Raw genomic sequence first — 14,054 nt, 5'->3', positions numbered from 1 at the left:
ATGAAAAGACGCTGTGAAGCTGTCTTAAAAAATAAGGGTTACCCTACTAAGTATTGATTGTGTAAGTATCACTTTAAAAAAATGCAAATCTAAGATAGATCTTACTAAAATGAGCATAACTTTTTTTTGTAATACAGATATTGTAATACTGTTTTTAAATTACCTTCAATTTGATATATAAACATTTGTATTTAAGTGAAAATTAATATATTCTACAAGCACGCAAAGTTGAAAAACATGAAACTTTCAAAAAATGTCCACACTTTTGGCCACCACTGTATATATATACATAAATTTTGAAAAGTTTTAAAATATTTAGCAATGAACATTTTACTTCATATTAGAATATAAACAATCTTTTATAACAATTATGAAATAATTAAAATTAATTATACTATTGTTAATTAATTAAACTAATGTTAAATTAGATTACCTTGCGTTTGCTCCAGAGAATTTCCTATTAATTGCTTATATAAATTTGAAACAAATGAAATGAAGACATTTTTTTTTTTTTTTTTTTGTCATGCATGATTCTGCTTTAGATTCAGTAATTATTTTAGTTCTTGTGCAATTGTTAGAGATACAAATAATTATTCAGTTTTTCTATTTGATTTGCATTGTTCTTTGTATACATATGACAGGAATATCATATTTTCAAAATTCCAAGTATTCAAATGATTTTCAGCTTAGTGAGTTATTTTTTAAATTAGTTTTCAAATATTAAATGTAATAATACCAAATATTGCCAATTTAGCACTAAACATGCCAATATAAGAAACTTGAATGAATTTCGACCAATGAGAAATAAACTCTTCCTACAGTAACCTGTTTCTTTAGCAAACGCCGTAAACATAGACAATTGTCTGGAAATGTTCTCATGGTGGACACACGGTACCTATTGCCATAAATAATGAAAAAGCAACAAAGAGTTAAATATGTTATTAATTTTTATTCAAAGCAGATATATTTGTAGAGAGAAAGATAAAGAGACATTTTTGTAATTTCAGGATTTTTTATTTTTTTTTCTTCTTTTTTTTCCTTCTTCTTCTTTGATTTGTTAAATAGTTAATAGAATAAAACATTTCTGTAATCCAAGAAAATGTTTTTTTTTTTTAATTCACATAAAAAAAATAGTTGACATAAAAGGACAAAGAAATATTAAAGGTATAAAATCTTTCACAGAGAGAAAAAATGATGGAAAAATTGCACTTTATCTCCAGCAAAGGAAGAGAACGTTTAAATTGAAATCAGATACGACTGGATATTCTACAGATTTTCAATGAGTATCCTACAGATTATCTTGTGAAACTTTTTAGAACAGACAGATTTGTCATTGCTTAAAAATTAATTTACAGAAAAAACTTGAATATTAAATAGTAGGTTTAGATACAAATTTTCTTGAAAAGCACAAAACCTGAACAAAACCTCATATCTTGTACTTCCATTTAAATGTGAGACAGCTGACACTCATAAGATCAAATGAGTTGATTTCCTCAGAGAAGTTAGTTCTCAATCAAACTTTTTATGTGTTCAATTTATAAGATGGTAAATAGTACAAAGCAAAGACGATTTGCTTGGAATGTTGATTTGTAAAATCAACACATATGACAGAATTATACAAAAAGTATCCAGTTTTATATAACAAAATGGAAAAGAATTATATGAATAAAATCAAATGGGAAATTACACTTGAAAGGAGGTCAGCAAAATTATAATATTGAAGTGAGTTAAAAACTTGCCCACAGAGAAATAAATACATATATAAAGCTGGTTTAAAATAACACTATATATTTTTTATTTTATCTAACATCTTATATATTGTTTTAATTTACTCATACAAACCAAGATTGATACACCTCAATACATATCTGTAAAAAGGGATAATTCTTAAATTTTTATATATATATAAATATTTAAAAAATTCAATTTTGCATTATTTAAAAGAAAATAACAGCAATCTTGAACAATTTTAACACAAAACATTATAATACAACATTTTCTCAATAAGCTACATTAGTGGGATTAAAAATTCATTACAATCATTCTGTTTTTCTTGTTTCATCAATATAAATTACTATCATCATTTGAATCAACATGTTATCATATTGGAATTAATGGAAATAACAGCAAAAGCTCTAATGGAAATTAAGTCATCATTTGGGTGGAAGGATAAGAAAATTGGCATTAACTATTGATATTCTAGCATGATAAGGGATATATAGCTTTATAAAGATGGAGAGCTCGTCATTGTTTCATTTTCCTTACATGGCCCGATTTATAACGAAACCTCATCATTATGCTATGCAAGGCAAAATTATATTGCTATGTTCGGTTTAATATTAATTGAGAGATCATTTCAGTTACTATGATTTTGATTACAATGTTTGAATGCCGAGGGAAAATTAAGTATGAACTTTTTCATGCAGCAGGTTATCATAGCAGAAAAGAACTCAAAAAAATTTTATGTTAAAAAACTGAAACGTTAAAAAAAGAAAACAGATCTAAAAAAAGTTATATAATATATATATAACCATAATTTTTAAGGCAGTTTCATGGCTAAAGAGAAGAAAGACATTTCAAATTTTAAACTTCGCTTTTATTCCATACTAGGAGGCATAATTTATGTACAAGCAGCAAGGACAAAACATGTCCGTTCACAGTGTAGCACAAGAACGAAAACAGTGTAAAAGGGAGGCAAGAGTGAGAAAATATTTTTCTCAGTGTTTTTATACTATGAAATTTTGATAGGGATTTCTTTACATGTATTGATTTAGGTAGGGGGAATTTAGATATCTTTTAAAAGAATTTGTTTAGGTTGGCAGTTTATCCCTTCACTCAGAGTGTGGGAACTTGTTGACTTCTGCAATTTTAGAACTCATGTTGAATTAATTAAATAAAAAAGGTGGAATTGGATCATGAAGTAAGAGAATATTTTAGAATGAAGTTAACATGGGCTAAATTAAGCTAAAAATTAGGAAATTATTTAAGTTTAAATTAGATTTAAAAATATCATTACATTTTATATATATAAAAAGTAAAAAGTTTAATAACTATACCTCATTTTGAGATGTATGTTTATTGTTCAAATACCATAAAGGTGACTTATCTGCTTGAATAACTCGGCGTATTATATCATTTTTACCACGAGACGATTCCCTAAATAAAAAGAAAAGATTAATATCACTAATGTCAATAACCATAAATAAAAATAAACATCAATTTGACTATGATATTGATTTTGACAATGATGTTTTGCATTATTAATTAAATATGAATATGGTGTTATTAGACAAAAGCAAAAATTTGTATTTAAACATCATTAAAAAAAATTTTAAAGGTGCATTATAACATCCGACATAAAAATTTGAATTTTTTAGCAATAATAACCAAAATGGTATTTATTAGTAATTTTTTATTAAAAAAATAAAGCTACTTTTAGAAGAATCAAGCTGCGTGATTTTTTTTTAATTAATAGTAATACAAAAAGTCCCTAATATAAAATGGAGAGTGAAAAGCAATCACAGTGTTATTTTAATTGTATATATATATATATATATATATATATATATATATATATATATATATATATATATATAAGATGTAATGAGAATGAAAATCATTTGTCAGTTTTTGGAATTTCCAAATGTGCCACTATCTTATCACCACAGACAATACCTCAGGAATAATAGAAGAAAATTACCAAAATTAGTCTTTTCCTTCTAGTGATATATTAATTTTGAAGTATGTAATTACCTGAAAATGAATCTAGGTAAAACTCTGCCACCTTTCCCTTCTTTAAGAAGTCATAATTTATGATTTCTTTTCTTAAAAAATAAGTTTTTCCAAAGGTTTTTTTTTTTTTTTTTTTGCATTTTATATTCTTTATGTTCTAATTTTTTGATAACTTTTATTAGAAATTATGTACAGCTGCAAATATGATATGCATGCATGGTATTTAGTATTTATAAAACTTATAAAATTATTTAGTTAGAAAATATTTCAAATGAAATGGTTTTAAAAAAGTACAATGCCAGTCCAATTCACTAATTCTCAAAGAGTATCAAACTTGAAAGTGGCAGCACTGGTTATCATCAATTTTTTTTTGACAGACTTTTTAAATAATTATTTACCTTTATTTTTTAATTAAATAAAGGTCCCAGGTTCTATCCCAGCGCGTCCCTTACCGCTAAAATATCCTTTAAGCTCTCTTTAAATATTCGTTAGGTTTAAAAAAATTATGCAACCTATTGATATAAAAATTGTGAAATAAAATTAGTTTTTAATTTACTTTAAATGTGATAATCCCCATTTCAACAGTATAGAATAAATTGATTTTCAAATACAATACAACTTTAAAAATCATGAATTTAAAACTTGATTAAAATATATATGATTTAAGGTGATAAAAATAAAAATTCAGAGAATTTAAAAACTGCATTTTGATATATCAAATGTCATTACTTACAGCTCAATTTCTATTACAGCTTTGGTATGATTATACTTAATGAAATCTGTTAACTGAACAGCTCTTCCAGTAAAAGTAGGCTTTCCACCAAGACCCAAACAAATAGCAGCCATTATAGAAGACTTTCCACTGCCATTTAGACCTATTATAAGGTTTAAACCTTTGTTAGGTTTAATTTCAAGATCATCGTAAGTCCTAGAAACAAATAAATAAAATATTATATATAAGTAGAAAATTAACAGAATACATTAATTTATAAAGTAAAAACTGTTCATATGTAGACGATAGTCTAAAAAAACAAGCTTCTTTATAATGATTAAAATATTTCTATTAAAATATCAGGTTCAGCTTCTTAAGAAACTGATTTTTCAATCAACAATGAAGTTAGAAAAAAATGAAATCAATTTTATCGAAATTACATTTACATCATCTCCCCATCAACTACATATGGGGAGATGATTACTTATACGCAAAACGTATAAATATGTAAGCTTTAACACAATATGTGATTTCGTAGTTAATTTTTTTAGTTATATTAAAATAATATTAAGAAGAAACACACATAAAATTTTTTTTTAATAAATTGTAATTTTTATATTTCCTGAATTTAGGTTTCAGGATTTGATCTTTTCTGCTGTATATGTGTTCCAGATTAATGTTACATGTAAACCGTAAAAAATAGGGGGGGGGGGTAAATTCCCATATTTTATTTATTTTTATAAAAATTTAATTCGGTATGGCATCTTTTTGGCATAAGATGCCATACCGAATACCATACTTGGCATCTTTTTGGCAAAAAGATGCCAAGGCTTAAACCAATCAGAGCACGTCGGTATCCTTTGCCATAGACTTAGTCTGTACAATTTGCGAACTCGCGTTATATACGCATATAATGTGCCAAGTTTAGATGTACAATGAACATATTTATACACTCACAAGATTGGCTGGACATACCTACTGACTGGTATCTAGTTACTGATGGGGGGGGGGAACTATTTGAAATAATAAGGGGAAGAAAAAAGATTTCAAGAAACAACCAAGAAAAGAATGTTCTAAAAAATAATCAAGGAAAGGAAAGTATTCCAATCCTTTATTATTCATTTTGCATTAAAATCTTTTATCCCCCCTTCTTTTAATTTAATAATTTTTTTCTATAAATTTCTTAACTTTTATATCATAATTTTCCTTTACTATTTCAAAAGTTTCTTCTTCATCTTTTTTTTTTAAACAAAATAATTTTTAAACTTTTCTCCAACACAAGCTTTAAAGGCACAAGAAAGTGTCTGAATCCTATGTGAGGATATAAGAGGAGCTAATAACTTACTTAAAGCTAAAATTCAAAACTACTGAATAAAGTTGAAAAGAAAACTGTGTTTCCTTGTTGATAAAACTTTCTTTTATCTTTATTTGAGTCTGCATTGTCCAAACTTACAGAAAATCCTCAAAGGTTTTAATAACATTTGCAATTAGGATTCTCCTACTACTGACACAACATATTGGTTTTGTAGTGCAATAGATCTAACATCACTTAACAAAGTATGTATTTTGGATGTATTCCTTTCGACCAATTGAGTGCAAATACAGATTTACAATTTTGATCATGAAACCATATACCAAATTTCTACTATCTAAGTAATTAGGTTCATTTTATCTATCTCATACCACAAGTGCACTTTTTTGGCAGGGAAATCTTAGAATCACCCAGTTTTCAGGCTGCAATGTAAGTATTGCCAAGTTCATTTGCTAACAACTCTTTTATTTATATTATTACCCAGAAAGAATCCTGGCTTTTGAGTTCCCAGATCAAATTGTCATCAGCTAGACATCTACCAATGAGAAACCTACTGTAAATGTAGAGAGTCAGAAATGAAGCCAAAATAGAATCTTTCAGAAATATAATAAAAATACTACAAAATGTATACATGTAACATGCTAATGTTTCAAGTTTTAACTGAAAGAAATATAAGGGGCATTTCCTTCTTCTTACATTCAGTTATTCCCAGAAATGAAATTTTGTTGATAAAAAAGCAATTATGTGAGTATCTAATTTGGGCTAAAATTATTGATTAAAAAACTCGGGTCACATTTCTGCATCATTTACATCTACTGAGCCTAAAGCAATACTGAAAATTACCCTGAGGCCAGCTGAAAAGTTCAGAATTTCAATAATCATAACACTATTATTACTGCTTAAGAATGTAAATATTACTAAGCAGAAATAATATTGGCATGAAAACCAAAGGAAGAAAGGAAACAATAAATGTGTTTAAAAAACTGCCACAAAACCAAAGGGTGTTAAGAAGCAGCGAATTATTTTTCTAACTGATATTAAGACATTTCTAGGACTTTTAAAAAATGAGTTTATTTATTTTCTTAGTTTGGTCCTTGCGTGTAATGCAATAACAGTAATGTTGTCCTCCGTATATCTTAAAAGAATTTAATTTGCAGATCATAAACAAGACGGAATCAGCACAGATAACTTTTATCTTAAAAAACCCAAATGAACACAGAATTCGGTAAAAGTAAAGTTTAAGGTACGGACCCTCGCCAAACCTTTCGAGGAGAAAAAACAAACGTCTGACCCTAACGGAGTTACAAGTGGAAAAGACCCCTGACCCTTGCAGAACAGACTAATTTAGGGTTGCCATAAGATAGCCACCGGTCAAGCAAGCGATTTATCGCCAAGAAAAAATTGAAATTTGGCGCCGTACCTTAAACTTTACTCTGGCCCAGAATTCAAATTAATAAATTGAATTTGAATATATCTATCAAAGTTTGATACATATCATAAAGTAAGATAAGTTTCAAAATAAATAAGAGGATAGGGATTTAAAAAAAAGCTGGACTTCTAAAGTATGCCAAGTATAAACACAAAAGAAAAATATTTGTTTTATAATAAAATGTAGAGATTTATACAAAAAGTATGTGAATTATTCAGAATATTGTAAAATTACTACTTAATCGATCTCAAAAATGAAAAAATTCATCTTTGAATATGTTGAAATCCGCGTTTCCACGAAAATATGCCCTGTTTCATTATAATTTTAGTATAGGAAATACTTACATGAAACCTTTCAGTTTAATTCTGACAATACGACCGCCTACTTTGTTCGTCATCTTTAGATCTTAGAAATGTACTCGTAAAGTAATATCCTCATGAATCAAATTTCAAAACTATAAATGCAAAAATTAGCAAATCATGAAGTTAACACTTTGATGTCAAGAGCATATTTTTTTTCTCATTTTCCTTTCTAAAGAGCGGGAATGGAAAATAGAGTTGCCATCAATTTCTGAAAGTATTATTTCAAAATATAAATCGGTAAGTAAATCGAGTTGACCGATAAACAAATTAGAATTCTGAACTTCAAATATTTTATTGAAATTGTGAGATGAAAAAAATAACATAATTTATTTCTTTAGTAAACTTTTTTACATTGTTTAAAACAGAATTAGAAGGCATGTTTCAAGCCGACATGCGAAGCAAAGTCCAAAAGGAATAAATATTAAAAATTATGAATTCTACAAAGAATAGTATTATTTGTCAATTATTTTTTGTCATCTGAATTTGAAAATTGATTAGTCAATGATTGTTATTTTATCGCACTTAAATTCATTCACCATTCATAGCAGACGAATTATGAATTTACATTAGTCACTTGTGACCATAGTTATTTGTTATTCCATTGTAATATAATTCAGAATATCCAAATAGATAATTGGATGTTTCTAGGTGGGAAAGTTGGAGGTATTTTCTCTTTATTTTTAAATTCGACGCGTAATGAAAACCTTCCAATGGTTTCTGTTTCGAGGAGCTTCTGCTGATGAAAAATGCACAACTCAACTCTGAACTACTAGCGGTTTTGGTATCCTTGACACATCATAAAAAACACAAACAAATGTAAAAGTGATCAGAAATTCGGCCTCTTATAGACCTCAAAATTATGTCCAAAAATTCGCAAAATGTCAGAATCATCAAGTACTAATATGTCTTTCAATATTGAAGAATTTGATCTTCAGGATACTGATGTTTCAACAGAAGGCGGTGAATCCCTTACCTCAAGTGAGTCATTTTATGTTCAAAACATACATAGTTTAATCCTCTTTTTCATGTTTACGAATATTGTTTTAAAAATATATTTCATTGTCCGTCCACGTTGTTTCGTTATTCTATTTTTTATATGATTTTAAAATGTTATGGTTGATTAATTGTATAACGGCCGTAAGAATTTTTTCAGCGCAAAAACAAGTTTAGGTTTTCGATTCATTTTCTTTCGTGATTTTTTTTCTTTTGAGTTTTAAATATTAATATTTCATTCAGGTATTTAAAACTTTGTCAGAAATGTGTACAAATTTTTGTTGGAGTTATAGGTAATTTCGGCGTGTGCTGTTTTCTGTCCTTTTTCTTTTAAATCAGTTTTTCAGTAGTTTCATATTTTATGAGATTGATTCATTATATTTCATTTCAATTACTTCTTGGTTCAAAATTTCATTTTCATTTGTAAGTAAGTTGTTGATATTCCTTAAGTATGTATTATAAATGTCATACAAAATTTTGATTCTCTTTGAAATATGATTAAGTTTATTTTTAATTAGATTTTGATATTTACTCCTTTTATACCTAATAAAAATCAATTTCAGTTATATGATGATACTTCCAATTTTGATGAAAGTTTGTACTGGAAATATATGTTTAATTGAAACTAGGGTTTTAATAGAAATATACTAAAATATGAAATTCTTGATAAAATTTTTAACTATCAAATAAGAGAGTTATCCTTTATTTTTAGAGTTCTTATTTATTATATTACATATAAAATTATGTACATTGTACACTTTATTTCCATGGCCATTTTCTTTTATTATTTAAAACATTTTTTTTTTATTTGAACAGTATATTGAATTTTAAACTATTAAATTAAATGATGAATCTATTAAATGTTTTCTGCAGGAATAAAAATAACTTAATTCAGTATATTATGATTAAATTACTAATATTTTATATGTTCTGATAGCAATTTTATTTGTACTTATAAAATGTTTTTAGGTTCCATTCAAGAATTTTCAAATATGAAATTTTAAATTTTGTTTGATTGTTTATTATATGGCTATGGATATGGTGTGACTATATTGTGCCATATAAGAAATTGACTGTTTATCAGGTGAATATGGGTGTTTGAAATATTTTGTAGATATTATTTCATACTTGAATATCTTGCTTAAATATCAATTATGAATTACACATTGGCATGGCGTATTGAAATTACCAGAAAACTATAGTATTTGCAACTTGATGTTTAGAGTTAGTACTTGCTAATAATTTTAATTTAGTTAATAATAATCCAAAACTAATATCCAGTCAATAAATTATCTAAACTAATAATTACTCAATTTATTGCTGGAAGTTTGTAAATATATACAATACTGCAAGATATAGAAATTGGTAAACATGATTTTTGTATTAATCAATTTTTAGCACTTTACTGTTGAAATAAATAGCTGTTATTTATAAAGTCTAAGTAAAAACAAATGATAATCAATGCTTTAAAGTTGCAAACTATGTGTTTTATTTGCATTTAAGACTAAATTATTATTTCTATGTTAAATATGGATTTATATATTTTATAGTTTTCAAATACAATATTTGAATTTCCATTTTTTCACTTAGTCAAGAGGGGAAACATTTATCAAAATTATTTTATAATAAACCAAATATCTATATTAAATTATCTGTCTAAGATCCACTATACATATTTAGATATTTTGTTTTAATATCCTGCAATGCGGATGTTGTTTGAAATTATTACCTTCTAGTTACAGATTTCCCAATATTATGTAAGAATTCTTTGATGCATAGTGTTAAAATAAACTGATATTTCTCAATTTATTTCCTTCATATTCTAAACATATACTCTAGAAAATAAATTAGGCACAAAAAATGTGATACTTTTTACTAAGCAAATTGCAAGAGTGATTATTTACTTTAAATTGATAACAACACTAAAATAAAAGTTAAATATCAAAATCAATTTTTATGAAATGGGAATTTCTCTGATTAGGATCTTGTTCAAGAAGGCATTTTAATACAATTTCGTTTTTAGATTTTTTATAAATATGGAGATCGGGTGTAGTAATTTCTATCTATGATTGTATTACAGTAGAAGTTGATATATTAAAAAATCAGATAATCTAAATCATTGTTTTTGACATTGTCTGTTTCTTGGTTTTGCATCCTTAATCTGAATTGAAATTGGCAAAAAATGATGTATTTCTTAAATATCTCTCTCACTCTTGGATTGTGCAAAGGCATGCATTTAAAAGCATTGTGATGCTTTTAGTGCAACTTCAGTCTAGCAATTTATATCTTGAAATAGGAAAATTGATAGTAACTTAACCTTTGTATTTTAAAAATAGATTGTAATTTTTTAAGTTAAGTAAGTTGTAACTTTTTTAAAATAAAAAATAAAATGTTGACTACCATATTTATTATTTTAGATAGTTTACAACTCTTCATTGCATTTAATGAAAGCATTTCCTTCCTTAGTTATTCTTTTTTATATATTTTTGTAGTTTATTTAAATTTTCTTAAATAAATTTATATTGCTTCATTTTTATTTCACTATACTTTAGTAGAATAAAAAAATTATTAATTGTGAATATAATTCTTATTGTATTCCTTATTTTTTTATGTTGTAAATTCTTTGATTCTGAAATTTTTTTAGGTTCATACTAAATTCTTATATTCTTAGTTGTAATAATTAATTTAAAATTTTATTTCTACAAAATACTGAAAAGTATTAAAAATCGTCCAGTATAATATTCAAGTGTTCCAATTTTAATTTAAAATTTTATGCTTGCTTTAAATAAGCAGAGGCTAGTTCATATTTCTTTCCATTATTCTTTATTATAAGCAGGGTTAATAGATCATAAAATATTTTTAGAAACTATAAGGCTTAAATTATAGTTTTGTAGTAAAATTTGAAGATTTTTCATTATTAATATCAAACTGAATATCTTGCATAAAGTATTAATGCCTTTCAAGGCAATTTTTCAAATGATAGTAAACTACTTGTAATTCTTTGTTACTATTTGAACTATTACTTTCTTACTATTTTTTATTTCTTCATACTATTTATTCTTAAGAAATTTTTATTTATTATGAATTTAGCTATAGTTAACATTTTCTACCATTGTTCATTTATAACTGTAGCTGAATTTCTCTGCACAATTCCAGCAAAATCAGGGAACGAGCTAACAATACAGAGTTCACATGAAATCTGTTTTGCTTCTTTTAGTATTCTTTAATACGTTTATTATCCACCCTTTTCACTGCTACTTTTTTTAGCAATCAAAAAATTATTTGTTCCATCACAGTCATCCATTGTGAACATAGCGCTTCAGTATAATCGAGTTTTCTTTCACATTGTGGACTTCAAAAGACTCCCAAGACTACTTTCTTTGTTGACATTCTGAAACAGCCCTCTTCCCTGTTCAAATATCTTGACAGGGCCACTTTTTTTTTTTTTTTTTTAATAAGTTCCTGCCCTCCCATTTCTGTTGCACTCCCTCTCTTCACATCACATCATGCTGTTTAAGATCGAATGATGCATGGGTAGCGGAAAGAGAGGCCATATGTGCCCCTGACAGATGCGTCATCGCTCGCCGTGACGTCATAGAAGTAAATGTTACGGCCCAGCGGATTTGCGCTTTCTCCGTTAAGTTTTTTGATCCGCTCCACATGAGCCGTTTATTGTAGCAAGATAAAATAAACGGCCGCTGTGTCTGGAGGCTATTTTCTTGGATTATATTTTTTCTTCTCTTTTTGTTTTTCTAAACTTATAACTATTACATGATACGAGTAAGATAAGCTCCAATTTTAAAACTGCAAATTTTTAACTATATTCATAGAACTAAGTATTCACATTTTGTTTTATATTATTTCATCTGAAATATTTTAATAGATGAATTAAATTAGAATCTGTTACGTTATTCAATACATTTTAACTATTCACCATATTGAAATTTCATATGCATTCGTTAATTATTCAATCTTTTTAACTTTAAAAACTCAAATAAATTAAGAAAAGGACAAAGGTCAGTTTGAGAAGACTCGATTTTGATAATTTATTTTTGCATATGTACATGTGTTCCTAATTCCAGCGGGAGTGGTCTTTCCTAAACTTTCCCGAGTGTTTTCTAATAAAGATGTTATCACAGAGAATACCTTGAAGGCATTTGCGTACAATATATACGAAATATTAACTTTTGTCGTAAATATAGCATTTTTAATTAATCCGTCGCATAATCCTTGGCGCATAATTTAGCGATTAATCCATGGCATGCGGTTAATAGTATCCGAAAATCGAATTTGTGTTTTAAACACGTTTCTCCCAACCGATTGAAGCAAATATTTGTGTAAAACTGTAAATGTAGTCACAAAATCCCATACCAAATTTGATGTATTTAAGTCATTGCGGATACATTTACATGATTCTGAAAGTACGAACTGATAGGTGGGCAAGCTCTTTTTGGATTTGCCACAGAATTTGATAAATGTCTGTACTATAAATTTAAATGTATGTGCCGAATTTTATCATGTTATCGTTTTAACTTGTATTCCAACACCGGACAGATTGATTTCCCCCGAAAGGAATTTGCACAAATTTCGATAAAAATCTACAAATATAGTGCAAAGACCGTATACCTAATTTCATCCGTTTAGCTTAAAACGTTTCGGAGTTACCTTTGTCACAGAGAGACACACGAACTTTTTCCAAAAATGTGTTTTTCGAACTTAAGGAGGTTTAAAACTTGGAGATTCGTCAAAATCTCGCTTTCGAACTTTTTGACGATTACAATATTTTCTCGATTCTCAGGCGGCACAAATCTGCATTTTTAATATCAAGATCACATACCAAATTTCATTAATCTAAGTCTTGTCGGTTTTTGGTTTACATGTTCACATGCGTTGGATTAACCAGACTGACAAAATATCTCTCTGCTTACTGATTTAGTTTAAATTTTGAAACGGGTTCTACACTTCAGATAATGAAACTGTGCATCAAATTTTATTCCTTTTTATGTTTTGTAGTTATTGTAATCAATCACTTTCACCCAGACAGAGAGACAGACAAACTTTCTATGGAAGTATTTGGTTCAACAGTTCATAGAAATCTACAAATTTCCATCCGTCTGACTCAAAACGTTGCCTAGTTATTGTGTTCCCAGACAGAACAGCAGACATAATATCAAAAATGCGTTTTTCCAAAACGTGTAGATTCGTCAAAATTTCAGATTCGAATTTTTTGATGCATACGATCTTTTTTTTTTTTTTTTTTTTTTTTACATATGTATTTCGTATATCATAATGTAAAAACAATATTTAAAAATTTTTAGAATTGATTTCGAACCAAATGAAATAACTTAGGATGAAAAAAGATTTTTAACGTTATTTCAGTTGAAAATTCAATGAACCAAAGAAAAAATTCGAACTATCATTGAATCCGAATTTAAAATATTTGAATTACCCAATTCCATTATATTATCGTCTGCTTCTCTCACTTCTACAGTTCATTACAAATACTTAATTCAT

The 14,054-nt window shown here is 27.1% G+C and overlaps 2 protein-coding genes across 3 annotated transcripts in view; one reads left to right on the top strand and one right to left on the bottom strand.

The window, feature by feature from the left end:
* Window positions 1-7,720, bottom strand: part of LOC129957387 (structural maintenance of chromosomes protein 5-like) — an 80,136-nt gene extending 72,416 nt beyond the window's left edge. For both annotated transcript variants that reach the window (XM_056069687.1, XM_056069688.1), the window contains exons 1-3: window positions 7,530-7,720; window positions 4,466-4,660; window positions 3,057-3,156 (exon numbers count right to left, since the gene is read on the bottom strand). In XM_056069687.1, coding sequence (XP_055925662.1) covers window positions 3,057-3,156; window positions 4,466-4,660; window positions 7,530-7,582 — 348 coding nt within the window. In that variant the 5' untranslated portion in view covers window positions 7,583-7,720. The remainder of the gene's footprint in view (window positions 1-3,056; window positions 3,157-4,465; window positions 4,661-7,529) is intronic.
* Window positions 7,721-8,329: 609 nt separating this feature from the next.
* The window catches only part of LOC129956962 (uncharacterized), a 113,054-nt gene continuing 107,329 nt past the window's right edge, over window positions 8,330-14,054 (top strand). The window contains exon 1 of the mRNA XM_056069025.1: window positions 8,330-8,525. Within this exon, the coding sequence (XP_055925000.1) occupies window positions 8,426-8,525 (100 nt within the window). The 5' untranslated portion in view covers window positions 8,330-8,425. The remainder of the gene's footprint in view (window positions 8,526-14,054) is intronic.

Source organism: Argiope bruennichi, chromosome 11, assembly GCF_947563725.1.
Source record: "Argiope bruennichi chromosome 11, qqArgBrue1.1, whole genome shotgun sequence".
NCBI classification, from domain to species: domain Eukaryota; kingdom Metazoa; phylum Arthropoda; class Arachnida; order Araneae; family Araneidae; genus Argiope; species Argiope bruennichi.
Note: the sequence above shows the minus strand (reverse complement) of the source record. Positions and strands in the feature narration are given on the sequence as shown.